At 34.4% G+C, this 27,524-nt stretch overlaps 1 protein-coding gene across 1 annotated transcript in view; it reads left to right on the forward strand.

Annotated features, from left to right (window-relative positions):
* LTN1 (listerin E3 ubiquitin protein ligase 1) overlaps positions 1-27,524 on the forward strand; it is a 64,315-nt gene that overhangs the window by 12,106 nt on the left and 24,685 nt on the right. Inside the window, exons 7-19 of the mRNA XM_041735070.1 lie at positions 5,742-5,915; positions 6,501-6,691; positions 7,415-7,550; positions 8,534-9,343; positions 9,741-9,782; positions 12,320-12,509; positions 12,997-13,236; positions 14,066-14,219; positions 15,004-15,148; positions 15,633-15,819; positions 17,376-17,535; positions 18,731-18,835; positions 22,596-22,738. Coding sequence (XP_041591004.1) covers positions 5,742-5,915; positions 6,501-6,691; positions 7,415-7,550; positions 8,534-9,343; positions 9,741-9,782; positions 12,320-12,509; positions 12,997-13,236; positions 14,066-14,219; positions 15,004-15,148; positions 15,633-15,819; positions 17,376-17,535; positions 18,731-18,835; positions 22,596-22,738 — 2,677 coding nt within the window. The remainder of the gene's footprint in view (positions 1-5,741; positions 5,916-6,500; positions 6,692-7,414; positions 7,551-8,533; positions 9,344-9,740; positions 9,783-12,319; positions 12,510-12,996; positions 13,237-14,065; positions 14,220-15,003; positions 15,149-15,632; positions 15,820-17,375; positions 17,536-18,730; positions 18,836-22,595; positions 22,739-27,524) is intronic.

Below are 27,524 nucleotides of genomic sequence, written 5' to 3' on the forward strand. Positions count from 1 at the left end.
AATGATAGTTCTCTTTAATTACTCTGCTAACTAGTGACTTTCAGCATGTCTACATCTGTACGTAAGCTTTTTAAATTTTTGTGTTTTTTCTGTAAACTACTTGTTTATATCTTTCTCCTTTCTTTCTTTTGAATTTATTTTTCTTATTTTACAAGAGTTCTTTGTATATCCTAAATACTCGAACTTTTGTTGGTTTTAGGCATTGCAAATAATCTCCCATTCTATCACCTTTCCTATGTCCTCTTTAGAAAGAAATTGTAATTTTCATGTAATCAGAATCACTGATTTTGCCGCATGAAGCCCTTTCCTACTTTTAAGCCATAAAAATATTCCATATTTTTAATTGTTATATCTTTCTTAACAGTTCTGCTTCTCATATGAAGTCTATAATCTATCAATAATCCACCTTTTAAAATGTTAAGTAGAGATATAGTTACCTTTTTCTTCATGTATAGGGAGCAAGTTTTCCTAACATTACCCGTAAACTATTAATTCTTTCCCTATTGATTTGTGGTCCTGCCATTATGGTACATTAAATTTCTACATAGTCTTAAGTTTATCTCTAAACTCTCTTCTGGCCCATTAGTTTTTGTTCCTTCTTATGCCAGTACTAGAAGTTTGCATCCATTCCATTTTAATACGACATGTTAACATAACATCATGATATGTCTTAATAAGTGGTCAGGTGAGTTAACTTTTTTTGTCCTCGTCTTCAAGATTGACCAAGTTGTTTTAGAACTTTATTCTTTTGGGGCACCTGGCTGGCTCAGTTGGTACAGCATGTGACTCTTGATCTCAGGGTCACAAGTTTGAGCCCCATATTGGGGGTAGAGGTTACTTAAACAAAAACAAAAAAAACTCTTCATTCTTCTATATAAATTTCAGTAGATTTATTGAATTTATGAAAAAAATCTAACTGCAGTATTGATTGGGGTTGCAGTGAATGATTGAGGAGGCTTCCTGTCTCGCTTGTCTTTGTGATGAGTATCTCAATTTATTCAGGTATTTTAAAAATATCCTAGAATAATTTTTAAAAGATTTATTTATTTATTTGTGAGAAAAATTGAGCAAGCGGGAGTTGGGGGATGAACAAAGGGAGAGGGACACTGAGAATCTCAAGCAGACGCCACGCTGAGTGTGGAGCCTCCCTCAGGGCTCAGTCTCTTGATTCTGGGATCATGACCTGAGCTGAAATCTGCAGTTTGACCCTCAACCCACTGAGCTACCCAGGCGCCCCTCCTAGGATAATTTTCAACCAACTTTATTGTGGTAAAGTTTATTCACAATAAAATTTAGCCATTTTAGGCATAGAGTTTGGTAAGTTTTGACAAATGTATATACCCATCTACATGTACATATCCCTGTAACCACTACAGTCAAGATTTAAAACATTAAAAAAAAGATATAAAACATATTTATCACCCAAAAATGGGTTCCTTATGCCATCTTCCCAACTCTAGGCAACCAGTGATCTGCTTTCTGGCATTACAAATTACATTTGTCATTACAAATTGTCTTTTGTGGGTTTTCATATAAATGGAGCCAAACATAACTCTGTATCTGGCTTCTTTTGCTTAGTATAATGTTTTTAAGATCTGTTTGTTGTTGTTGCATATATCAGTAGTCCATTCCTTTTTATTGCTAAGTTTCATGTAGTCTTTGTATGGACATGGGTTTCATTTTTCTTGGGCAAGGAAAGAAATTGATGGTTGATAGGGTTAGTATATGTTAAATTTGTAAGAAGCTACCAGACCATTGACCAAAGCGGTTGTACACTTCTGTCAGTAGTGTATGAATTTTTAGTTGCTTCATATCCTCACTTCATTATTGTTAGTTGTTTTACTTTAAGTCATCCTCACAGATGTGGGATCAGGGATCTGCAAACTATATCTATAGCTCATGGGTCAAAATCTGGCACATCTGTTTTTGTAAATAGTGTTTTGTGTTGTCTGTGGCTGCTTTCATCGTAATAAAGCAGAGCTAAGTAGTGGGTAGGGACACTATACGGGCTTACAAAACCTGAACTATTTACCGTTTGGCTCTTTAAAGAAAATGTTTACTGACCTCTAGGGTAGAGATTTTCCATTGTGATTTTAATTTGTATTTCCCTGATGGCCGATGATGTTGGGCATCTTTTAATGTGCTTGTTGGCCATTTGTATACTTTTTTTTGAGATGTCTGTTGAAGGCTTTTTCTCACTTTTTAATTTTTATTTCTGAAGTTTGAACTTGGCTGGTTTTTGTTTTTTTGTTTTGTTTTGTTTTTTTGTTTTTAGAGAAGGAGTATACATGCAAGCCAGGTGGAGTGAGGAGGGGCAAAGAGGGGGAAAGAATCCCAAACAGGCTCTGTGCCCAGCGTGGAGCCTGATGTGAAGCTCAGTCTCACAATCTTCAGATCATGAGCCGAAGTCAAGAGTTGGCTGCTTAACCAACTGAGTCACCAAGGCACCTCATTTTTAATTTTTATTTAAAAACATTTAAGTAGGCTCCATGCGCAACATGGGGCTTAAACTCACAACCCTGAAATCAGGAGTTCATACTGTACTGACTGAGCCAGCCAGGTGCCCCTCTTTTGACCATTTTAAAATTGAGTTTTTGGTTTTTGAGTTGGAAATGTGCTTTATTTATTGTGGATACATACATTTTGTCAGATAAAGAATCGTGAGTGTTTTCTTCGAGTTTGTGGCTTAACTTTTCATTTTGTTAATGGTTTTTAGAGAGTAGGATTTTAATCTTTATGAAGTACAATTTATCAATTTTTTTTTTACGATACTTACTTAATCAAAAGCAATTCTTATCAAAAATCTTTGCCTACCTGAGGGTTGCAGAGATTTTCGCTATTCTAGAAGTTTTATAGTTTAGGTTCATTTATTTATGTATAAATATTTTATTTGTTTATTCATGAGAGACAGAGAGGGGCAGAGACAGAGGGAGAAGTGGGCTCTCTCTGGGGAGCCCATCACAGGACTCAATCCCAGGACTCTGGGATCATGACCTGTGCCAAAGGCACACACTTAGCTGCTTAGCCACCCAGGAGCCCCTAGTTTGGGTTCATTTAGAATTAATTTTTGTGAGCATCAAATTAATTTTTTAAAAAAGATTTTGTTTATTTGAGAGAGAGTGAGAGCATGGGGGAGAGGGGAAGAGAGAGAAGCAGACTCCCCACTGAGCAGGGAGCCTGATGCGAGGCTCGATCCTAGGACCCTGGGATCATGATGTGAGCTGAAGGCAGAGGCTTAACCAAGTGAGGCTTACCCAGGCACCTCAAATTAATTTTTTTCACAGAAGTATCCTGAAAGTTGAAAGACTGTCTTTTCCTTACTCTGGCAGCTTTGTCAAATTCAGTTGAACATATATCTTGGATTTTAATTTTAGACTGTATGCTGTTTATTTATATGTTTATCCTTACACCAATACCACACTTTCTTGATTATTATTGTTTTATAATAAATTTGGGAACGCTCTAACTTTGTTCTTTTAGGCTTTGGTAGGCCTTTTTCATCCTAAAATAATATTTTATAATGTGTTCCATCCTGAATATATCTATAGTTTTTGTTGCTATTGTGAAATGGGTTTTGTTTTTTATTATATTTTGATTTTTGATTATATTTTTTATTTTGTTTTTACCAACATAGGTATACTATACTCTTGTATGCTAATTTTATATTCAGCAACTCTACCAAACTCTTGTTAGTTCTATAGTCAGTGTTTAGATGTTTTTGAATATTTTATTTTTATAGCCAGTTACTTTGCTATGATTATAGTTACTTATTTAGGTTACTTTCCAATTCTTTTTTTTTCTCTTGTCTCTTTGTATTAATTAGGTCCTCCAGTACCATGTTGAGTAGATGTGGTAGTAGCTGGCATCCTTTTCTTTCTTTTTTTTTTTTTTTTAAAGATTTATTTATTCATGATAGACACAGAGAGAGAGACAGAGAGAGAGAGAGAGAGAGAGAGAGAGGCAGAGACACAAGAGGAGGGAGAAGCAGGCTCCACACCGGGAGCCCGATGTGGGACTCGATCCCGGGACTCCAGGATCGCGCCCTGGGCCGAAGGCAGGCGCCAAACCGCTGAGCCACCCAGGGATCCCCTGGCATCCTTTTCTTATTCCTGACCTTAATAAAATATTTTTAGACTCTTATTATTTTGAGTATGATGTTTGCTGTAGATTTCATACGATTTAAAATTTACTTTTTATTCTTAGTTGGTGGAGTATTTCTGTCATAAATTAATGATGAAATTTTCTTGATTGCTTTTTCTGACATGTTTAAATGATCATATAATTTTCCAACCTAGCATTTAAGAGATAAACATAGTCATGCTGTCTGTTTATTCTTTTAAATATACTGCTAACGTTAATTTGGTAATATTTTATATAATACATGCAGAAATAAAGTACTTTATGGGGTTAAATATATATGTATGTGCATTTTTTTAATCCCAGAAAATATTATTATACTTCCAATCTTCATTTAGATTTACGTAAATATTTGTTGCTTTGTTTGTTCTTTATTCCATCTTTTGCCTTCCATCTGGGATCATCTGCCTTAATGTAGAATGTGACCTTGGATTTCTTTTTGTGGTGATCTGCTGATAATGGAGTCTTTTTTTTTTTTTTTGTAACAGAAGTTTTTTTTTTTTAATAAATTTATATTTTATTGGTGTTCAATTTACCAACATACAGAATAATACTCAGTGCTCATCCCGTCAAGTGCCCCCCTCAGTGCCCGTCACCCAGTCACCCCCACCCCCGCCCTCCCCTTCCACCACCCCTAGTTCGTTTCCCAGAGTTAGGAGTCTTTATGTTCTGTCTCCCTTTCTTTTTCTTTCTTTTTTTTTTTTTTAATTTTTTATTATTTATTTATGATAGTCATACAGAGAGAGAGAGGCAGAGACATAGGCAGAGGGAGAAGCAGGCTCCATGCACCGGGAGCCCGACGTGGGATTCGATTCTGGGTCTCCAGGATCGCGCCCTGGGCCAAAGGCAGGCGCCAAACCGCTGCGCCACCCAGGGATCCCATCTGTCTCCCTTTCTGATATTTCCCACACATTTCTTCTCCCTTCCCTTATATTCCCTTTCACTATTATTTATATTCCCCAAATGAATGAGAACATACACTGTTTGTCTCATGATCTGTTTTTAAACTATGAATTGACTTCTAATCTGTCATGTTATCTGTCTTTCTGTTTAGTTTAGGAATTGTACTTCATTCTTTTTCCACATCTGCTGTACTTTTTCTGAGATCCTTTTCCTTTCAGATTTCTTTAAACTTCTATTTCTTTAAATATAGTAAGAATTGTTGATAAGGAATTTGTAACTGATAATTCTAAGATTTTAAAGTCTCGGATCTCTGTGTTATCTTTTGTTTCTGCTGATAGTGGATCATGGTTTCTTAGTTTTTGTTTGTTTGGCTCTATTTAACTTTGTGCAGCCTAGTAGCCTAGTGCATTAATAGGAATAATTTGCGACCCCTGCTGAAGGACTCCACCAGCTAGAGAGGACTTATATTTGCTTCAGCCAAAGAAATATTGAATTCTTTCTGCCTTCACTTTTATGTGGCAATTCCTAATGTCCTTTCAGCCACTGATACTTTACAGAAGATTTAAAAATATTTTTTCTAGCCCTTTTAGTTTTATTAATGGGAGGGTTAGTATGAATAGTCTGTCAGCTATTGAATAGAAAAATCTTCTCATAGCTCTGTGAAGCTTTAATTTAATCTACCTTTTTATTTTTTGTTTTAGATCCGCTCAGCTTATTTTGAGTTAGTTTCTGCTTTGTGCCAGCGTATTCCACAGTTGATGAAAGATGAAGCATCCAAAGTGAGCCCGTCTGTTCTACTTAGCATTGATGACAGTGACCCCGTTGTATGCCCAGCTCTCTGGGAAGCTGTACTTTATACACTTACAACTATTGAGGTGTGTAAGAAAGGTACATTTAGTACATCTGGGAATACTTGTCTCCTAAGTTTGTATCTTAGAATCCTTAGATAAGATATGAGAAAGAGCCTATCAGATTATAATATCTAAAACTTATTGGAAAAAAATGCTTTCTTAGAAATAAAATTTAGAAATAAAATACTTATTCCAAAACTTGGCCTAATCTTAAACTGACTATAAAACGGCAGAGAGTTTTTATTTTTCTTTCAGTTTAGCCAGTATCAATTATTCTTTATGTGATATAGTGAAGTTAGTATGTCTGAATCTTATATTTAATATTAAATATATTTAGCTGTTTTATTATGTAGCTTTTATAGAAGTTAATAATTATTAATAAGTTAAATAATTATTTCTGATCAGTGATGTCCTGAGCATGTGGAGTATATGGTTACTATATGTAATAAATTTCTTAAAATTTCCGAGTTTTAGTTTTTAATGGTGGTGAGAGATTTTAGCCTCTTGAGGTAGAATACATGATCTTTACTTTTGAGAGCTTATATATCTTTTAATAGGGAAAAGTATTTTATGATCTCTAATTATTATTATAATCTTTTCTTTGGTTAGGACTGTTGGCTTCATGTAAATGCAAAAAAAAGTGTTTTTCCAAAGCTGTCAGCTGTGGTGCGTGAAGGTGGTCGGGGTCTGGCCACTGTCATATATCCTTATCTTTTGCCATTTATCAGCAAACTGCCTCAGACCATTACAGATCCAAAGCTGGATTTCTTCAGAAATTTCCTCACCTCTGTAGTTACAGGGTAAGGAGTTCTAAATTTCTTGATCTTTAAAGCAAAAGAGATTTTTCTTATTTGCATAAATGGGTAGAATGCCATACTCATTATTGTCTTATTTAAATTATCCCCAAATTGTTTTGCTATTTATTAAACACTTTTAAAGTTTTCAGAGAATACAATTGGAATTCTTTCTTTGATACTTTCAAGGCTTCAGTGGTAGTACACAATGGAAGGTGCACTGAATATTGGTTGTAAGGCCCTTAGATGGAAATAGTCATTTTTTAAATGAATCATTTTTTGGTATGCTGATAAATACAAGTGCCCAAAGGGGAAAAAATGAACCACTGAAGTACTTAGAACTTCATAAACTTAAATATGATAGCTGTTTAAAGTCACAGTTTAAAATTTTTTTTTAGTGTATTTGTTGATCTTAATAAAAGATACTCAATTTTATTAATGATTACAAATATATTTTACTACATTATTATCTTTGTTTTCTCTTGAAAATTTTCAGGTGAATTTTTTCCTGAATAGAAAATAGATATGTATTATCATTTGTTGACACGTATTTGAAAATATGCTTTTTTCCCACACTTTTCAAGTTCTTAGTTTTTAGTTTAAGAATTTTACTGTAAAAATATTCTCTTCTTTTGGTATGATGTCTTTTCCATGTCTTTATTTGGGTGATTCTGAGTTGCTTGTTTTCTTTTTTATGAGAGTAAGCCATAGTTCTTTATTATTTCTTAGGCTATCAACAGAGAGAATTAAAACCAGCTTTTCGGAGTGCTCAGCAGTAATATCAGCTTTTTTTGAATGCTTACGTTTTATAATGCAACAAAACTTAGGTGAGGAAGAAATTGAAAAGATGCTCGTCAATGACCAGGTACTTATAATGTAAAAATTATCATTGCCTTTGCATATGGACTATAAAGAATCAAGCTCATTATGTCTTGTTGCCATTTTTATTAATTAACCTTCATATAGATTTCAAATTGAGTAATGTGTATTTCTGACCAGATAAATAAAAATTCTATATTGTTGATTGCTAAAATAATACCATAATGCCTTAATTAGTCTCTGGATGTGCAAACCCTAACTGTTTTGTAGAATTGCAACACAAAACATATTTTCGAAGGTGCTATTTGTGGTCTTTTATAGCAAGTGTAAATCATACAATAATTTGTTACTTTCAAAATATTCAGCTACATTTAAGATCCTAGATAAGGTCTCAGTTAACTTATCTTTATAATTTAAGAAAAAGCGTTTTGAATTCTGTGGGTCCTGTATGTCTTTCATACTGGTTTAGAAGAACGTAAAAAACTTGATTAAGTTCAGAAAGTGCAAAGAAAACTATACTATTTGTTCATGACCAATAATCTTGGTTAATTATATCATAAAAAGAATAGGGGGAATGCAGTGAAATCATTAACCTCTTTGTATGATATGAAAATGATCTAAAAGTTAACTCTTTAGAGTTTTGGGAGGAAAATCAATGTTTTTCAGTTATTAAATGTGGAATTTTATAATGTTTTACAAATACCTTGTTTATTTCATTTTCTTCTTTTTTTTTTTTTTTTTTTTTGAGAGAAAGAGAGAAAGCAAGCGAGTGGGAGGAGGGACAGAGAGAGAGAGAGAGAGAGAATCTTAAGCAGGCTCTACACCCGGCTCAGAGCCCAACTTGGGGCGCAATCTCTCGATCCTGAGATCATGACCTGAGTGGAAATCAAGAGTTGGCCGCTTAAGGAAATGAGCCATCCAAGCGCCACCCCCCCTTGTTTATTTTATTTTATTTTTTTTTACAAATACCTTGTTTAAATTTTATTTCTCCTGAAAACTGAACTTTTCTATTTCTACCTTCTCTTTTAGTTGATTCCTTTTATTGATGCAGTTCTCAAAGAGCCAAGATTGCAAGATGAGCAGCTGTTTAACCATTTAGCAGAAACTTTAAGTTCCTGGGAAGCCAAAGCAGATGTGGAAAAAGATGATAAAACAGCTCATAGTTTGGACAAAGTGCTACTGAATTTTTGGGAAAGACTGTCAGAGATCTGTGTGGAGAAAATCAATGAACCAGAAGCTGATGTGAAATCCGTGTCTGGTGTATCTAACCTGCTACAGGTCCTTCAGAAGCCAAAGAGCTCACTGAAGTTAAATAAAAAAAAAGTTGGTAAGGTTAGATTTGCTGATGAGCTGCCTGAAAGTAATAAAGAGAATGAAAAATGTGTCTCCTCAGAAGGCGAGAACAGTGAAGGCTCTGAATCAATGGCTGAAACTTCTCTTATTCTTAATTGTTCAGACTTTATATCACCACTAAGGAAGAAACCTTTGGAAGACTTAGTCTGTAAACTAGCAACAATGAGTATTAATTATGTCAATGAGCAAAAGTCAGAGCAACATCTAAGGTTACTTTCTACACTGCTCAGCTCTTTTTCTTCAACTCAAGTATTTAAAATGCTGTTAGGTGATGAAAAACAGAGTATTGTCAAAGCCAAACCTCTTGAAATAGCCAAACTTGCACAAAAAAATCCTGCGGTGCAGTTTTTATATCAGAAACTGATAGGTTGGCTAAATGAAGATCCAAAGAAGGATGCTGGTTTCTTGGTCGACATTTTGTACAGTGCCCTCCATTGCTGTGACAATAATATGGAAAGAAAATATGTCTTGGATGATCTCATCGAGGTATAACTGTGTATCCTTTTAAATTATAATGGCTTACATTGCCACACTAATTATAGATAAGTCGAATGAGACATGCATGGAGGTTATTCTTGGGTGGTTTCTTGGCTGTGAATATCTATTTAAAGAAGAGTAATATATTCTTTCCAATTTTAGTATATGTGCTGCCAACACGAGCACAAGCAATATATTCTTGATCGTGATGGGGAAGTGTGTGAGATTTATGGGTATATGTTCAGCAAGTATGGTAAGATGACAAATGCTTGGTAATAAAAGGCTAAATGTTTTAGTCTATAGTTTTTAAAGTTGGAGTAGCTAAAAAAGTTTTGGTTTTTGCAGTTATTGCATAATGACTTCATTGCTTCTAGCAGATTATTTCTAACTCTTTTTCCTCTTTCAGGGGGATCTGAAATGGAGTTCTATTCTTCAGGTCATTGAAAAGGTATCCTAGGGATTTTTTTTTTCTTTTTCTCCTTTTTTTGTATTTATGGGTATAGAAAAATAAAAACTAGTCAATATTCACACACTGGTATGTGATCAGGTGCCTGTGTTGGAGAACTTCCTTCTTATTGTAACTTTATTCCCATAATTGGGAAAGCTTTTGATATTTGCTCTTGTCTGTAGTAGTATTTTTCTGGTTAGGAATATCAGCAAAGAAGGAACAGGCTCTGGAAAATCCAGTGTTTTTTCCCTAGCAGATAAAGGAAGAGTTAAATGTTTGATTACCTTTAAATTAAGACTACAAGTTTTTACCCTTATCCTATCCTTTGCTTCTATAGAAGTGGATTGAGTGGTTTTTACCTTTGACTAGAATACCTCAGGAAATTAAATTTGTCCTACTCTGGAATACTATACAGGCAAATTAAGATCTTCCAGACTTGTCTGATTGCCACTTGACTAAATAAGAAAATTAGTGATAAAAATAATGAAAAAAAAAATCAAAGAACATAGCAATTTAGAAGTTTTAAAAAATGGCATAAGTGTTTTTTCCTAATAAAGATGTAAATGATACAATACTTTTCAACCATAGAAATGTTTAATTACCTAAATTTCTTTTTGCTTTAGCATTTTGTATTATTTTTAAATTTTACACAAGTAACTTTTTAATTTACAAGTTTCTTTTCTTTTTTTTTTGGTATCTTTTTAAATTATGGTAAAAGCCCCATAACAAAATTTGCCATCTTAACTGTTTCTGAGTTTACGGTTCCGTAGTATTAAGCATATTCACAGTATTGTGAACCAAACTCCAGAATTTATCTTAAAAAACTGAAACTATATTCCCATTAAATAGTACTCCCTATTTCTCCCAATAGTTACTTTTTACAAGAAAAATACAGAATATTAATTTACTGTTTTTCAATGAGAAATATAACTTACCAGACAGCATTTTTTATTAGTTTATCCAGTACATTCTCTATATATAAGCAGGGTACATGAAAAGCCAGATTATCAGAAAGCTACTTGGTAAGTCTAGAATCAGAGCTAAAGGAGTTAGTAATTTGATTAGAGGAGACTAATACCCATTTCCAATTTAGGAATGTACCTTCCAGGTAACTCAAATACATCCATTTGGAAGACTATCCTCTTCCTGGGCAGAGTTAGAAGTTCATGGGCAATGTTTGCCTCCTATATTTCCATGACTAACTGGTCTTTTCATCTCCCTGAAGATGATCAGATTCTTTCTATAGATTTGTTAAAACATTAAATATTGTGCTTCATATCTTGCTAACCTGAGAGACATTTTATTGAGAAGTTTATTTCCTGGATTCTATAAAGTAGTTCAGTTTTATTTAGTAAACTGTGTTAGGAAAGCCTATATTACAGCTATCTACACTCTAGTTTTTCTTGTTTTTAATGCAGCTTTATACTTTAGGATCAGAGTCATAAATTCAGCTTCTTTAAAAACGAACCTGAGTTTTGTAAGCAGAAAAGGACATTAGAGATTTTCTAGGTTAATCTCCATTTCTAAAATGAAGACAGAGGCCCAGATTGATTAAGAGATTGATTTGTCTAAGGTCATAAAGGCAGAATAGTGATAAAGTGTGGGCTAAAATAAAAGCCCTAGTTACTTACAGTTTCTTAAATAAAAGGATAAATGTTTTTTTAGGCACTACCCAATCCGCACTTGGATTTTTTTTTTTTCCAGATTGCTTTGAAATGAACCAAGTTGCAAATTCCTTTCTTGTCAGCCCTTAAAGCAAAAGAAGCTCTGGAAACATGGATCAGCATGCTTTTGGGGGTGGATTTACAGTTTTGTTTTTTTTTCTTGCTTCCCCACTCCATGAAAATAAACCAGTTGCTGTTAGATATCTGACCTCAGTTACTATTGCAGAGAATTAGGGGAAAAAATAAGGCCCATCGTTCATACTGAAGTAACTTACCACTATTAAATAATAATTGTTCTTTAATTTTAGTAAAATTAATGAACAAAAATTTAATATATAGAGCATTTTAAAATCTGTCTTCAAAGTTCATCCATTCATTATTCATTGAACATATCTGCAGTGTTGATAGCAGGTATCAAAGAAGTTTAAGACAGTCTCTACTCTCAAGGAACTTACAATCCCATTGGAAACAAGACATACGCAGATGAAACATTATAAATAATAATACAATCCAGTAAGTGCTTTAGAAATTCAGAGAAAAGCAGTGATGAGTATGGACTGGAGTGGATGGGGGAGACTTCGTAAAGCAGGTGGGCTTTGTAACAATTCTGAGAGAATGGATGGTATTTTGATAAGTAAAGAAGAGGGAAAATATTTGTGGTTGGGAAAATAGCATGAGTAAAGCATGAAAGTATATGTAAGCAAGGCTTAGTGGGGAACAGGGACAATTCTAGCCTTCCTAGAACTTGAGGAAGATTGGGGGATAGTGCTGGGGCCATTATGATGAAGGGAAGTAATATGGTACAAGTAATATTTTAGGCAGATATGCTTTTTGATCTTGCTTCTAATCATTGCTTTGATTTTATGGTTTTAGGCATGTTCTAGTTCAGATAAACATGCTTTAGTAACTCCTTGGCTAAAAGGAGAAATCCTTGGAGAGAAATTGGTAACCTTGGCAGATCATCTTTGTAATAAGGACTTGGAATCCTCAGTACCTTCTGAATCTTACTTCTCAGAAAGATGGGCTCTTCTCAGTTTGGTATTATCCCAACACGTTAAAAATGGTAGGCGAAAATATGGCTTTTGTTTTTTAGTAGAGAATAAATCTTTCACTTTTTGGGGAGATTCCATGTTGCAAAGTTTGCATGTAATTGAGGATAACAAGCTTTCATTCATTCAGTATTTTAATCTTGTAAGCACCCTGAATGTTTATTAATCTTTGTTGCAAGACTTGGAAAACATTGTATTATTTTTAGTTTTATATTCTAAAGGGTTTTGAGTAGCAAAGCTGTTTACTAATTTTATTAGGTGAGCATTGCTTTTTTTTTTAAATTGCTTTTTTATGTGAGAGAAAATTGCTTAACTAAAATTGCTTAAATAAAATTGCTTTTGTGTGTGAGAGATCAGATTGATTTGTTGATAGAATTTTCTTTTGTCTACTACATAGATCTTAAACATACAGAAGACTTAAATGGTTGTTAACCCCAAGTATTAAAAAACACACTGTTGATATTTTTAAATTTTTTGTCTGTGTGAATTTTTTTTCTCTAGATTACTTGATTGGAGAAGTGTATGTTGAAAGAATTATTGTTAAACTTCATGAAACTTTATCCAAAGCAAAGGAATTGTCAGAAGCTGAAAATAATGACTCATCAGTGTCTTTTATCTGTGATGTGGCCTATAACTATTTCAGCTCAGCAAAAGGATGCTTGCTAATGCCATCAGCTGAAGATTTACTGTTAACTCTCTTTCAGTTATGTGCTCAAAGCAAAGAAAATACACATTTGCCAGGTAATAGCCTACTGCTCAAATGTTTTGTTGGGAATCTCCGGCCCTGACCTTCATAGTGTAAGTGCCCAGGCTTTATTAATTGAATCATAATATACTTGAAAGTTGAAAGCACTTTGATTTAAAGGGCTACAAATCTTAAACACTTTCAGCTTTAGTTAACTAAGTTTAAGATGTATGTAGACATACTGTATGTCTAAATTCTAAATTTAGAATTCTAAATTCTGAATTCTTTTTTGATACTAAAGGCAGTTTTAGAAGGGGCCATGATAGATAATTAAAATCTTAGTCCCTTCACTCAGTGGCTATGGTTTTTCAAGTTGCCTAATTTCTTGATGCTTCAATCTCCACATTCATAAAGGGGGGATATTAATATCTCCTTCTCTTAATATATATCAAGATGACATTGAGATAGCCTTTTTAAGGACTATCTGGCCTTATGTATTAATTGAGAATAATGAAAGGAATATTTAAATTACCAGTATTGATAGCCTTCTTCCCCAGCCCTTTTTTTATACTGACTTCTATATTCGGAAAAGGTATAATATTTTTCACATCACCAAAAGGACAGTGCTCTTGTAAATAAGTTCAGATCAGAAGAAAGCTAACTTTAAAAATCTTAACATGTTTGTATCTTAGCTCATGCCATGAGCTAGTTTATATTATTGTACATATATGACATGATTATTTTGGCAATTGAATAGTAATTTTGTTTTCCTTTTTTAATGGTGTCTTAAAAATCTCAAGTCTGCATCAAGTTATTTCAGACATTTTATACTGATTACAGTTGCTTCACAGGGATTACAAATTACTGTTGACATCTTGATTTTAGACTTTCTTGTCTGTAAACTGAAAAATACTTGGCTCTCTGGTGTAAATTTATTGATCCACCAAACTGGCAATGCATATAAACAGAGTACCTTCCTATGTTTATCTGCTCTGTGGCTGAAGAACCAAGTTCAGTCTTCATCTTTGGATATCAAAAGGTAACTTTTTTTGTGCTCATTTGCGTAGTATCTCTTTAATACCTGATAACTGTCTTTAAATAAGAGCCCACGATTAGTATGCCTATGAAAAATGACTTGTTACATAGAAATCTATAGGACTCTGTAAGAAGATCCAGACAAAAAGATTTTTCCAAAAGGAATTTGTTTTAATGATCATTCGTTTAAACTACATTAATTGAAGAGTGATTTGTCATAGCATATCTGCTGGATTTCTTCTAATTTACGCTCAATGATGTGATGGTGGTGCTGTACTGTGTCTTGTGGGCTGGTGTGGATTATAACTGTAACCTCTCATGGCCACCACACATAGTGATTATTATTGTTTATTTTTGGGGAGTGAATAGCCACTGTGTTAAGAACTGTGTTAAGGTGTTGAATTGCAAATATATTTTACACCTCATGCCTAAATCTATATATAAAAGTAAAAACCAAGAGAATGCATCCAGAGGCTGTTAGGATTGGGTCATATATTTTTCTGATTATCCTGGGTTTTTTTTCATAGAATAAGATAGGTGTATTTCAGAAATATCTGAAATAGGTCAAGTTCCCTTCATTCTGAGATAGAAGCAGCACTCAATTTCAAATCATAAATGTTGGATTAAATCCGTAATTTGGCTGTGTGTATGTTGGATACAGAGTAGAGGGAGTTTACTTGTCCTTTTGTTCAGATAAACTGTTACCTGCCATAGGGTATTTAATATGTACCAGGATGTTCAAAGTAGTTATAACTATAATAGTTACATTTTTTTTTCATTATTTCCAGTCTTCAAGTACTCTTGTCTGCTGTTGATGACTTGCTAAATACACTTCTAGAAAGTGAAGATACTAATCTTCTGGGAGTATATATTGGAAGTGTAATGCCAAGCAGCAGTGAATGGGAAAAGATGAGACAGTCTCTTCCTATGCAGGTATATTTGAGATTGGACAGTGCTTATCTTATTCTGAAGTTTGGAGTTCATGCAAGCTTAAATTTTTTTATTTTATTCTGGGCAAGAAAATGGAAACAAAATCAATCTCTTGTTTTTTTCTGGGGAGAAAAAAGGTAAATGGGAATCTTACTTTGCCTTTACGTCTCTGAATGCTCATATATTGGATGTTTTTTGTTTGTAAGACAGTGGCAGTTGCCATAGTACAAGGTGAATTAGACCTAGTTTTGTCCTGAAGGAGCCTTAAAGAAATACAGATGTTGATAATTTCCTGTAGTAAAACTCAAACTTCTAGGCTTCTGTGATTCTACTAATAAACCAGTAATAACTTCATTTTTGAAGTTATTCTAATAACATTTTAAGGATACTCTAACTTCATTTTTGTTCCCTGTCTTAATTGCATAGGTAGTAAATAACTTAGAATATCTAATGATTTTGTATATAATTTAATGTATTCTTTTTACAGTGGTTGCATAGACCTCTTTTAGAAGGAAGATTGAGTTTGAATTATGAGTATTTCAAAACAGATTTTAAAGAACAAGATACAAAGAAACTTCCCAGCCATTTGTGTACTTCAGCATTATTGAGCAAAATGATATTAGTTGCACTGAAAAAGGAAATAGTCCTAGAAAATAATGAGCTTGAGAAAATAAGTAAGTATATATGAGCATTCAGATATAATAGAAATGTTTTGAAATAATTATAATAAATATAATTTTGAAATAATTTTGATGAACCTACAATTTAGATAAGAATCTTCCATTCCTATAAACTGTTTTAGTAATGAGGAACTTGAGGTTACTTGAGTGATGAATGGTAAATTTCAAATTGGGTGGAAACATGAAATCTTGCTAGAATCTTGTTAGCTGTAGAGCAGAATCGGTAGAGGAACAGTTATTCAAGCTGGTAAGACATTGATACAGGTAGATCCCATGGCATATAACCCTAAAGAAAATGGTTAAGTGAGTCTGGTGTTTCATCGAGGATTCTGAATTTCCAGTTTTTGAACCACTATACCTTTGTGTTCATAGTGGGGAGATAGATATTTCCTTCTTTTTCCCCCTCCTCGCAAGTAGAGGTTCAAGTGTTGAATCCCAAAGGGGTTTTGGATTTCAAAACATCCCCCCATTCCAGGAAATAGCATAGAATTGTAGGAAGCAGTGTGACCTATACAAAGTGGTATTAAAAGTGCAGAGTATTTACATAATTTCTCTGTCATTCTTGTTTGTAAGCCTTCAGTTGTAGCATAGTTACTAGTAGAAGAGAACATATGCCCTGTGGAAGAAAGCTGGAACACCTCTTCTGACTAGCCAGTTCCATAGGCAGGGAAGGGCAAAGAGATTCGCCTGCAGTGTGCATTGCCCACAAAGTGAATCTGTCCAAAAACAAAACTGGAAATTGGAGTAATAATCTTTGTAATAGTTTGCTTTTATTAACTGTGTTACTAATTACAAACTGACAACATTATGTTTTTAATCTTATCAGCCGTATCAGATATTATTATTGTTGTTTTTCTCACCTTATTGTTTTCTCTTAGCTTGACTCAATTAGAATTACATAGCTTGGAAAGGATAGAATTAGATTTTGAACCAGGTCTGAAGTCTTCTGACTTCAAAATCCATACATGGCTTTATAAGAGAGAGTTGTGACTAATTATGTATTGAAATTTACTGTGATGTGCTAGGTTTTGGGATAGGTACTGGTCATTGAATTCTCATAGCAGTCCCTGAGGCAGATTTTAGTACTATAATTGAGAACTAAGTGTACAAAGCTCATTTGAATCCAGCGCAGTCTGTTACTGAGGTCCATGCCTCGTTTACTATATCATGGTATTTCCCCATTTCTTAACACATTGATTTGAACTTTTCATTTCGGGTATTCGGTCCCTTAGTTGCTTGTCCTGTAGTAACTTGTTACCACTTGTGGCAAAAATAGGAAGATTTGTCCAGTATTTCTGGTAACTTAGGCTTGTCACATTCTTAACCAATCAGAAAAGGGAGCAAGTAAGATTTGGGAGAGGAATGGCATTTTGTATCAAATGTTCTCAGGTTTCAGTACCATGGAACATCTCAAAGCAGATTTGAAAATCAGTTCATAGATACTTTGAGACTGGTGGGCATAGCAGTATTAGAAAATGGGACGGAGAAGTGAAAATGATCCAAAAGCCTGTTTACAGAATACACTTGATGATGTGTTGTCCATTCTGTAGTTGCAGAACTGCTCTATTCACTGCAGTGGTATGAGGAATTAGACAATCCACCTATTTTTCTAACTGGATTTTGTGAAATGCTTCAAAAGATGAATATTACATATGATAACTTATGTGGACTTGGTAATACTTCTGGCCTTTTACAGCTGTTATTTAGCAGGTAAGAATCTCTTTCAACTTTCATTTTTATATGATTTTGCTAGTTTTTGGCTTTGTTTCTGTAAAATGTAAGCTCATTTATGCTAGTCTTTCAGTCAGGGGATTGATCTAAATTAAACCCAATTCTTTTTTTTTTAATTTGGTTAAGATTTTATTTATTTATTTGAGACAGAGTGAAAACGCATGAATGGGGGGAGGGATAGAGGAAGAGGAAGAAGTAGACTCCATGCTGAGCAGAAAGCCTGACACGGGGCTTAATCCCAGGACCCCAAGATCATGACCTGAGCCCAAGGCAGGTACTTCATTGACTGAGCCACCCAGGTGCCCCTAAATTAAACCCAATTCTTAATGATAAATACTTTGTGGATTCTAAATACTCGATTTACTCATCTGGGGAGATACTTGAATTTTGCCTGTGTTCTTAAATCCATAAATATACTCAAGAATTTAAATACATGCCTGTATTCTTAAATCCATAAATACATTGTCATTTGGATGACAACAGAAAAAATAGAAGCCTTGTAGAAATTGTTTTGTCAACCATGATCCATTCTTCTACTTTCAAATCAAAGCTTTTACTTTGCTTGTTGTTACAGATGTGCCTTAAAATTATAACCACAAAATGCTCTCCTCTGCTTGGGGAAGTAGGTATAAAAACAGTCATACAGGTTCTTAGCAGTTAGGTATAGAGCTTGTTGAAATTACTATGTTGAGTGAAATTACTGTTTTGAACTGCTTCTCTTTGTTTTTCACGTACCTGTAGTGTTTTGAGTATGCTCTGTGGTATCAGGGGTCCCAGGCTGAGCACATCTTTCTCTGCAATCTCAGTCCACATACTCAACACTCAGAAATTTCCTTGACAGATATTAATACCTCCTTGGTTCTTTGACATTAACCAGGCTTGGTGTCCTGTGTGATGTATCCTTTTCCCAGCTACAGTCTCTGGTCCTCAAGCCTAATCTCATCTCTTGGAATTTGAAGGGCTTTGGGATGAGAGCTCAGTATCAGTTATAAAAGAGCATTGGAAGCCTAAGCCTCCCAGTCCATTCAGTAATGGCAGTTGTTTGGGGGCAAAAGCTCTGTGTGAATTAATACCCTCACAAGGTGATTTATTTAATTCTGTAAAAGGAATCAGGCAGACAGTCTTTAAAAATCTTAAGCACTTTGAAAATGGATTTTTTCTTTTCCTTTTTTAGATCCATGGAACATGGCACTCTTTGGTCTCTTATTATTGCTAAGTTGATCCTTTCCCGAAGTGTTTCATCTGATGAAGTAAAACGGCATTATAGGAGAAAAGAAGGGTATTCTTATTTAAAATGTTTGTACTTTGTACTTTGTTGTATTTAATCACCTTGGCAACCCCAGCTTATGAATAATCTCTAATCAATCAAGGAAATGATGTTTAAGAAATAAGGAAATTAAAGGAAATGAGAAAGATTTTAAAAGAATTTCAGTTGTTTTAGGTTTGAGACACACCTTATTTTATAAGCATTTTTAACTTTAAAATATTTTGTTGTGGAATTTTATACTTAGTTTAAAAAGCATTTTGTTAACTTGTTCTCATTTTCCCAGAAATCTTTTTGGTAGAAATCTTTCTTTTTTCTATCCCTAATATACTTCTTCCATTACTTTATTTGCTATTTGGAAGTGATAGGGAAAGTTACTTACTCTTTAATAAGGATTATCTTATTGAAAAATATAGAAATGAGATATATATGTTCTTTTTTTTTAAGATTTTATTTATTTATTCATGAGAGACACAGAGAGTGAGAGAGAGAGAGAGAGAAAGAGAGAAAGAGGAGAGAGAGAGAGAGAGGCAGAGACACAGGCAGAGGGAGAAGCAGGCTCCATGCAGGGAGCCCGATGTGGGACTCAGTCCCTGGACCCCAGGATCAGGCCCTGGACCGAAGGCGGCACTAAACTGCTCAGCCACCGGGGCTGCCCCAAGATATTTATGTTCTTAAAGAAATAGGTTATGAGGTTGGACATACTAGACATCTAGAGTTGGTCATATTAGAGAAGCTAAACACTCAAATACTTAGGTGAAATTTACCAAGGCACATTTTGGATTTATTGATTTACCAAGAATTCTGAAATGATATGTATATGTTCTGGTACAGTAGAATTGTAAATGAAATTTTGATTTTTTTTTCAGATTTAAACTTACTATTTTGAAGTATAGATTTATATGCAATTGTAAGAAATGATACAAAGAGATTCCATATGCCCTTCATTCAGTTTCCCTCAGTAGTACCATTTTGCATAATTTTAATATAATTTTACATCCAGGAAAATGGCATTTATACAATCCATTGACTAAGTTTACACGTACTAATTTGTGTATTTGTGTGTGTGTGTAATTCACATGTCTGACCACTACCACAGACCAAGAGACAGAACAGTTTTATTGTAAGGATCCCTTGTGTTGTTATAAACAGGGCCACTTCTCTTTCTCTTATTCTCATCTCCAGGAACAAGCAATCTGTTCTTTTCTTTACCATTTAGGAAAGTTATGTAAATGGAATCATACAGCATATGATCTTTTGATATTGGTCTTTTTTATTTAGCATAATTTAATTTTTTTCTGATTGTAAAAGTAATAGGGAATTAACTAGGGAAGTATTAGAACAATTTCTAATAATTGATATATACTTAACAGAAAAATCACATACTTTTTTATTCAGTAATAATAATTTAAAATACCATAGGAAGAAAGAGATTCTATTCACAATGACAGCAAAACTATACCTAGAAGTAAATTTAACAACAACAACAAAAAAAATACAATTGCAAAACTTCAGTAAGATTACAAGTGAGGGTGGGAAGATAAATTGTAAAAAATGATTGTATCAATCTGTAATTGAAATGTAATCTCAATCAAAATTCCAGGAATATTTTTTGAAAAATGTGACAGACTGCATTTGAGGGAAAAAATGCTCAAGAATCAGTAGGGGGAAAAAAAAGAATTGGTAGGAAATTTCTGAAAGAGAAAGGTGAGAAGGACTTACCCTACCAATATAATAATTAAGCAGTATTAAGTTGGTAGATTGACAAATCAGTGGATCAAGACATAGAATCCAGAAACTAATCCACACAGATATGAGAATTTTGTTGTTGTTGTTTTTAAGATTTTATTTATTCATTCGACAGAGTGAGCGAGCACAAGCAGGGGGAGCAGCAGGCAGAGGGACAGGGAGAAGCAGATTCCCTCCTGAGCAGAGAGCCTGATGTGGGGCTTGATCTCAGAACCCTGAGATCATGACCTGAGCCAAAACAGATGCTTAACCAACTGTGCCACCCAGCAGCCCTGAGAATTTAGTTTTTGATGTAGGTGGCCTTTTAAATCAGAGGTGTGAGTCAATAATACATGACATTAGGATAATTGGATACATTTGGAAAAAATAGCAAGGTGCCCTTCTTTTACACTGTACACAAGAATGAAGTCCAGATGAAAGCTGAATGTAAAGAACAGATCTCTATAAAATTATTAAGGGAAAAAAGAGACTCTATATAATCTTGTTATGGGGAGGATCTTAAGCCAAGCAGAAAAACCCAGAATCCACAAAATAAAAGATAGATACTTGATTTTGTCAAAATAAAAACTTCTAGCAACTTAACTGCCCATCAACAGATGAATGGATAAAAATGTAGTATATACATACAATGGAATATTATTCATTATTCAGCCTTTAAAAGGAAGGAAATTCTGACATATGTTTGAACATAGATAAACCTTTAGGACATTATGCTAAGTGGAATAAACCAGGCATAAATAACAAATACTATATGATTCCATTTAAATGAAATACTTAGTCAAATTCATAGAGACAGAAGGTGAAATGGTGGCTGCCAGGACCTGAGGAGGGAGGAAATGGAGAGTTCTTATTTAAGGAGTAGAGTTCCAATTTTGTGAAATGAAAAGACAGATTTTACTTAATGAACTGTATACTTAGGAATAGTTAATTTGGTAAATTTAATGTGTATTTTACCCATAATTTAAAATTTTTACAAAAATAAAACTTCTGTATGACAAAAATGTAGTGAAACAAAGGTTAAAGGACAAGTGACAAAATGGGAAAAAACATTTACAAATTTAAAAAAATTGATATCCATAATACACAAATAGCTTCTATTAGTGAAACTATCCAGATTGAAAAATGTGTCAAGGACTTTAAAAAGGTAATTAATAGATAAAATAGTCAAAGGTAATTCATTTATGAAATGTGAAATATGAAAGGATTTGCCATAGTAATAATGATAGAAATACAAATTAAGAGAAGCACATTTTATCTGCCATCTTGCTAGAAATTAAGAAGATTCATTAAGTGTGCAGTCACACACATTTTTGGTGAAAGTGTAAATTGATTATGCTTTTTAGGAAAGCAACGTGGAATTATTAAAATATAATACATTCAAATCATTTGCTCTGGCAATTCTATTATATTTGTACATATGCAGAATAATACCTTGCTCACAGACATTTATTGTATTGCAGCCTTATTTGTAAGAGCAGAATTTTGGGGAAAACCTCATTGTGCATCAGAAGGGGAGTAGTTAAATTATGATAGTATGGAATATTTTCGTTTTTGTTCTTAACTTAGTTATATAGCTTTAAAATAGAAAGTAATTTTTATGTATATGTCTTATCATAGAAAGATCTAAAATGTAAGTGTAATACAAGTGTATTTAGTGTGATCTCTTTATATGAACTTTATATATGCACGTAGATGAATATCAGTTCATAGAAAGGACACACAACTGGTACTGTTTAAATGAATCAGTAGACTCCTAAAGAGAACATAATCATATTTTGTTATGTAATTTTAAAAAATGGGGTAGAAGTTATATATGCTTATGCTAGAAGCCTGTAAAAAAGAGAAGGTAGCAGCAAAAAATATCCAGTTTCATCATCCAGAACCAGCATAGTTTGCTTTTTTTTCCTGTACAGTTATTTTACATAGTGGCATTATTAGTCTTTTTGAGTATTCTGAAGGAGAGTTTTCTGAAATCACTGCATGTTTAGGATAAATATAATTCATACTTTTCCTTTTCTTTAAACAGTTTTTTCCCACTAACGGAAGGTAATATGCATACCATTCAAAGTCTCTGTCCGTTTTTGTCAAAAGAAGACAAGAAAGAGTTCATTGCTCAGTGTATACCTCCCCTTTTGGCCTGGACTAAGGAAGATCTTTGCAGTACTAATGGTTAGTGCTTGATAACAAATATTTCTTTTATTTAATTACTGTTTGAAATAAAAGAAGCATTTCTTAATGTCTAAACCCAAATCTAGCAGAGATAAGTTGAATTGCAGCTGATTTATTCCTAGTTTATACTTGTGCTATGTAACAAGTTGACAGTCAATAGGATGAATGTCGTTGGAGAGTAACAGTTATCCTTTTGCAGTATAGAAGTACTACAGCTTTAAGGGAAGATTAAAACCACAAATATCCTTTCATTATTTATTTCCATCCATAGCATTTTTAGCTATGCTTAATTGCTTAATTTCTCCCTAGTCAACCAATGATTGACAATCTAAAGGTAATAGAATAGCTTTTGTTGTATTTTACACTTTTGGGATACTCAGTACTCTGTTAGTTCATTTGTTTATTAATTTAATAAACACTGAACATGGCTCTTTGGCAGTACCTTTTGTAGGCAGGACAGACATAAAATTATATTGTGATAACCAATATATCAGAGACATGTCCTGTGTGTCAAAGCAGCAGAAAAGGAGCTTCCCCACTCTGCTTGGAGGCATCATTGGTGATTTCACAAAGAAAAGTTTAACTGAGTAGTGAAGGATAGTTTTCCACAGGGATATAGTTGGATTTCAGGTACACAGAAACATGAGTGTAGAGATTTCAGTTTGGTTGGCATTTAAGGTAGAAGGTTTGGGACAAAGGGTGTAGGATGCCAAGAAGCTGGATTTTGATAAACAGTAGGGAAAGGCCTCATGGAGGTTAAGGAGTTTGGACTTCAAGAGGTAGGCAATAAGGAGCCATTGGAGAGTAGTAGCAAGACTATTTCATTAGATTATTTTGATAACTGTGAAGGGTGGATATGAAGGAAAAGATTAGGAATAGAAGACAGGAAGCTATTGGAATGTCCTTATTTTTTTAATTTTTATTTTATTTATTTGTTTTTAGAGGCGGGAGGGGCAGAGGGAAAGAATCTTGCCCAGCTCGGAGCCTGATGGTGAGACTCAGTTTCCCAAACCTGAGATCATGACCTGAGCCAAAATCAAAAGTCAGATCTCTGATTGACTGAGCCACCCAGGCACCCCCGGAAAGTCTTAATGAGAGATAAACAGAGCTTAAATCAAGGAAGAGATTAAGGAAATAGAATTGGTGTGGCTCTGTGATTCTATTTCTGAATTGGGTAGAAGGAAATACCAGTAGGCCTTAGAGAGAACCTGTAAAGGAGACTTGAAGGTTAGGAGGAAGCAGGGAAGGGAATATACAGGGAGCCAATGTTAAATAAGGTAGCTATGGGATAATACTCAAATGGAGATTGCCTGTTGATGGAAATAACTGCTTTCAAAGCCCACGTCGTGTAGGTGGTTGTATGATCTGTAAATGAGGATGAGCTTGTCCAGGGAGAGTGAAGAGTGAGAATATCAAAGAGAGCACCATTACATAGATAGAAGAGGTCTGTGGGTGAGGGAGACTTGAAAATAGGGATTAAAGATAAAGAGAAGCAGAGGAGGAGTTGTAGGTAGTATTCATCACCCATGTTAAATGCCAGGGGAGGTCAAATAAAATTCAGGGCTAAAAAGTGTCCACTAGCTTTGGCATTATTGGAATGAAGAGTGGTGAGAAGGTGGTGAAAAAGGATGTAGAAAGAAGGTGAGAGCTAGAGATGAATTCAAGGTTAGAGAGAAAATCGGTATTCCAGAGGAGGAGGAGGAGGAGAAGCAGATAGAGATGGAGAACTGATGATAGCTCCCACTGAGGAGATGAGAGGGATGCGGTCTACTTAGATTTACTAACCTCGTGTAGGTGGAGTGACTTTCTTCAAAGGGAAGAAAGGAGAGATGTAGGATGGATGCAGATGTGAATAAAGAGAGGGTAGGGAACTTCATGTGTTCTTACTAATCAGCTCTCTGTCCTTCCGGGCTAGGTCATTTAATGAGTGGAAACTGGATTGTAGATTTTAAGAAGGATAGTGAAAGTTTGAAGTAGTGGAAGAAATACTCCTGTCAACAAACTTTTCTCAAAATGAATTACGCTATGGCACCAAAGGCCAGCTGATGTCAAAAATAAATTATTGTGGCATTAAGCTTTATAGTTGCGTTCACTTACAGAGTTAGACTATAGGATCAGGCAGGGATTTGTAGTTCTGGAATGAGGATGCAGTTGAAGTGGCTGTGCATAGAGGAGAGGAATACCTAATGGGAGTGAAGGTGGTTCCTCCAGCACACATCATAACTGAAGGATGGCAGAGGGAAGGAAGGGGCAGGAGGAAGGGCTGCAGTGTCACACAGACCACAAGGTGCCTCGCTGTGTGGAAAGCCCTGCAGGAGGAAGAATGTTTCTGAGATTTGATAACTAATTTTGCTCTTACAGCCAAAGTAATGAAACAATTAGCTAACAAATGCATTTTTAGTATTTAGTTGTTAGAAAACTTACTGTTTTTATTACACTTGAGCTCCGTGTATTCTGTTTTGCCAGGAAGTTTTTTAAAAAATTATTCCTCTGCCTTTAAAGGAAAGTTAAATATATTATACATTTTCTTTTCTTTCTTACTCAGTTCCCTTTTATGTACAGGGTAAAAATCTAAGTCCTTAGTTTGGCCTGTTGGACATTTTACAGTCTTATTGCAACTGACTCTCCAGTTTTACCTCTTTTTGCTTCCATCCTGGACCCTGGCCATGCTAAATCTTCATGATTTTTGAACATTATATACTTTTTTTTAAAATTTTAAATTATTGACATATATCACTGTATATGTTTAAGGTGTACCACTTGATGGTTTGATTTATATATACTATGATATGATTACCACAAAAAAACTTTGTCCTCCTGATGAGAACTCAGGATTAACTTCTACCAGCTGCTGTAGTTACCATGTTGTAGATTACATCCCTGGTACTTACATTGGTCTTGTAACTGGAAGTTGTAACTTTACAAAATTCTTTCTCCAAGCTCCGTCTTCCCCCATCCTCTCCCTCTGGTAACCACAGCCTAATCTCCTTTTCTGTGAGTTTGGGTTTGGTTTGGTTCCACATATGAGTGAGATTATACAGTATTTGTCTTTGACTTATTTCACTTTAGCATAGTGTCTTCAGGGTCCATCCATGCTGTCACAAAATGGTAGGGTGTCCTTTTTTATGGCTGTGAATAGTATTCCATCCTATATTTATTTTACAACTTTTTTTCCATTTCATTCATTGATGGACACTTGAGATGTTTCCATGTCTTGGCTGTTATAACTAATACTGCTATGAACATGGAGGTGCAGATATCATTTGGAGTTAGAGTTTCTTTTTACTTTGGATATATGTTGACCTTTGAACAACATGGGTTTGAATTGTGTGGGTCCAGTAATATGCACATTTTTTTTAAATAACTAAAGTACAGTAATGTATTTTCCTTATGATTTTCTTGACATTTTCTTTTTTCTAGCTTACTTTATTATAAGAATATAGTTAATACATACAACAAAATATGTGTTAATTGTCAATGTTATTGGTAAGGCTTCCAGTCAGCAGTAGGCGGTTAGTAGTTAAGTTTTTGGGGAGTCAGAAGGTTATATGCAGATTTTCAGGTGCATGGGGTAGAGGTGGGGGTTGGTGCCTCTGACTCCCACATTATTTCAGGTTTAACTGTATTCCCAGAAATGGAATTACTGGATCATATGGTAGTTCTATTTTTAATTTTTTTAAGGTCCTTTGTATTGTTTTCCAATACAATGGCTGAGCCATTTTATGGTCCCACCAACAGAGCACAAAGGTTCCATTTTCTTCACAGCCATGCCAGTATTTGTTATCTATCTTTTTGATGATGACCCTTCCAGTAAGTGTGAGGTGATATCTCACTGTAGTTTTAATTTGCATTTTCCTAATGACTAATGATGTTGAGTATCTTTTTATAGTATATATCTGTTGGCTGTAAGAATATCTTCTTTGGGAAAATGTCTATTCAGGCCCTTTGCCCTTTTTAAAATTAGATTGGTTTTTTGCTCTTTAGTTGTATGAGTTCTTTACATATTTTGGATATTAATCCCTTATTGGATATATTTGCAAATATTTTTTCCCATTCTGTAGGTTGTCTTTTCACTTTGTTAATGATTTATTTTGTTGTGCAGAAACTTTTTAGTCTGATGTAATCTCACATTTTTATATATGATTTTGTTACTTGTTCTTTAGGAGTCATATCCAAAAATTAATTACTAAGATGCATGTTAAGAGCTTTACTCCTCCTATATTTTCTTCTAGGAATTTCCTAGCTTCAGGTCTTATATGTTTAAATCTTTAATTGATTTTGAGTTAACTTTTGCAAATGATATAAGATATGGGGTCAGTTTTATTATTTTACATGTGAATAGCCAATTATCCTAGTACCATTTATTGAAGAGCCTGTCTTTCTCCACTCAGTAATTTTGGATCCTTTATCAAATATTAATCAGTCATATTTTGGGCACTCAATTCTATTTCATTGGTCTGTTTGTGTTTATGCTCTATTATACTGTCTTGATGACTATAATAGCTTTATAGTATAGCTTGACATCAGGAAGTGTAATGCATCCTACTTTGTTTTTTCACAGGATTTATTTGGCGAGTCAGGATTTCTTGTGGTTCTGTGTACATTTTAAGAGTGTCTTTGCCTTGGCAGCCCGGGTGGCGGTTTAGTGCCACCTTCAACCCAGGGTGTGATCCTGGCGACCCAGGATCGAGTCCCACATTGGGCTCCCTGCATGGAGCCTGCTTCTTCCTCTGCCTGTGTCTCTGCCTCTCTCTCTGTCTCTCATGAATAAATAAATAAAATCTTA

Source organism: Vulpes lagopus, chromosome 20, assembly GCF_018345385.1.
Source record: "Vulpes lagopus strain Blue_001 chromosome 20, ASM1834538v1, whole genome shotgun sequence".
Taxonomy (NCBI): Eukaryota; Metazoa; Chordata; class Mammalia; order Carnivora; family Canidae; genus Vulpes; species Vulpes lagopus.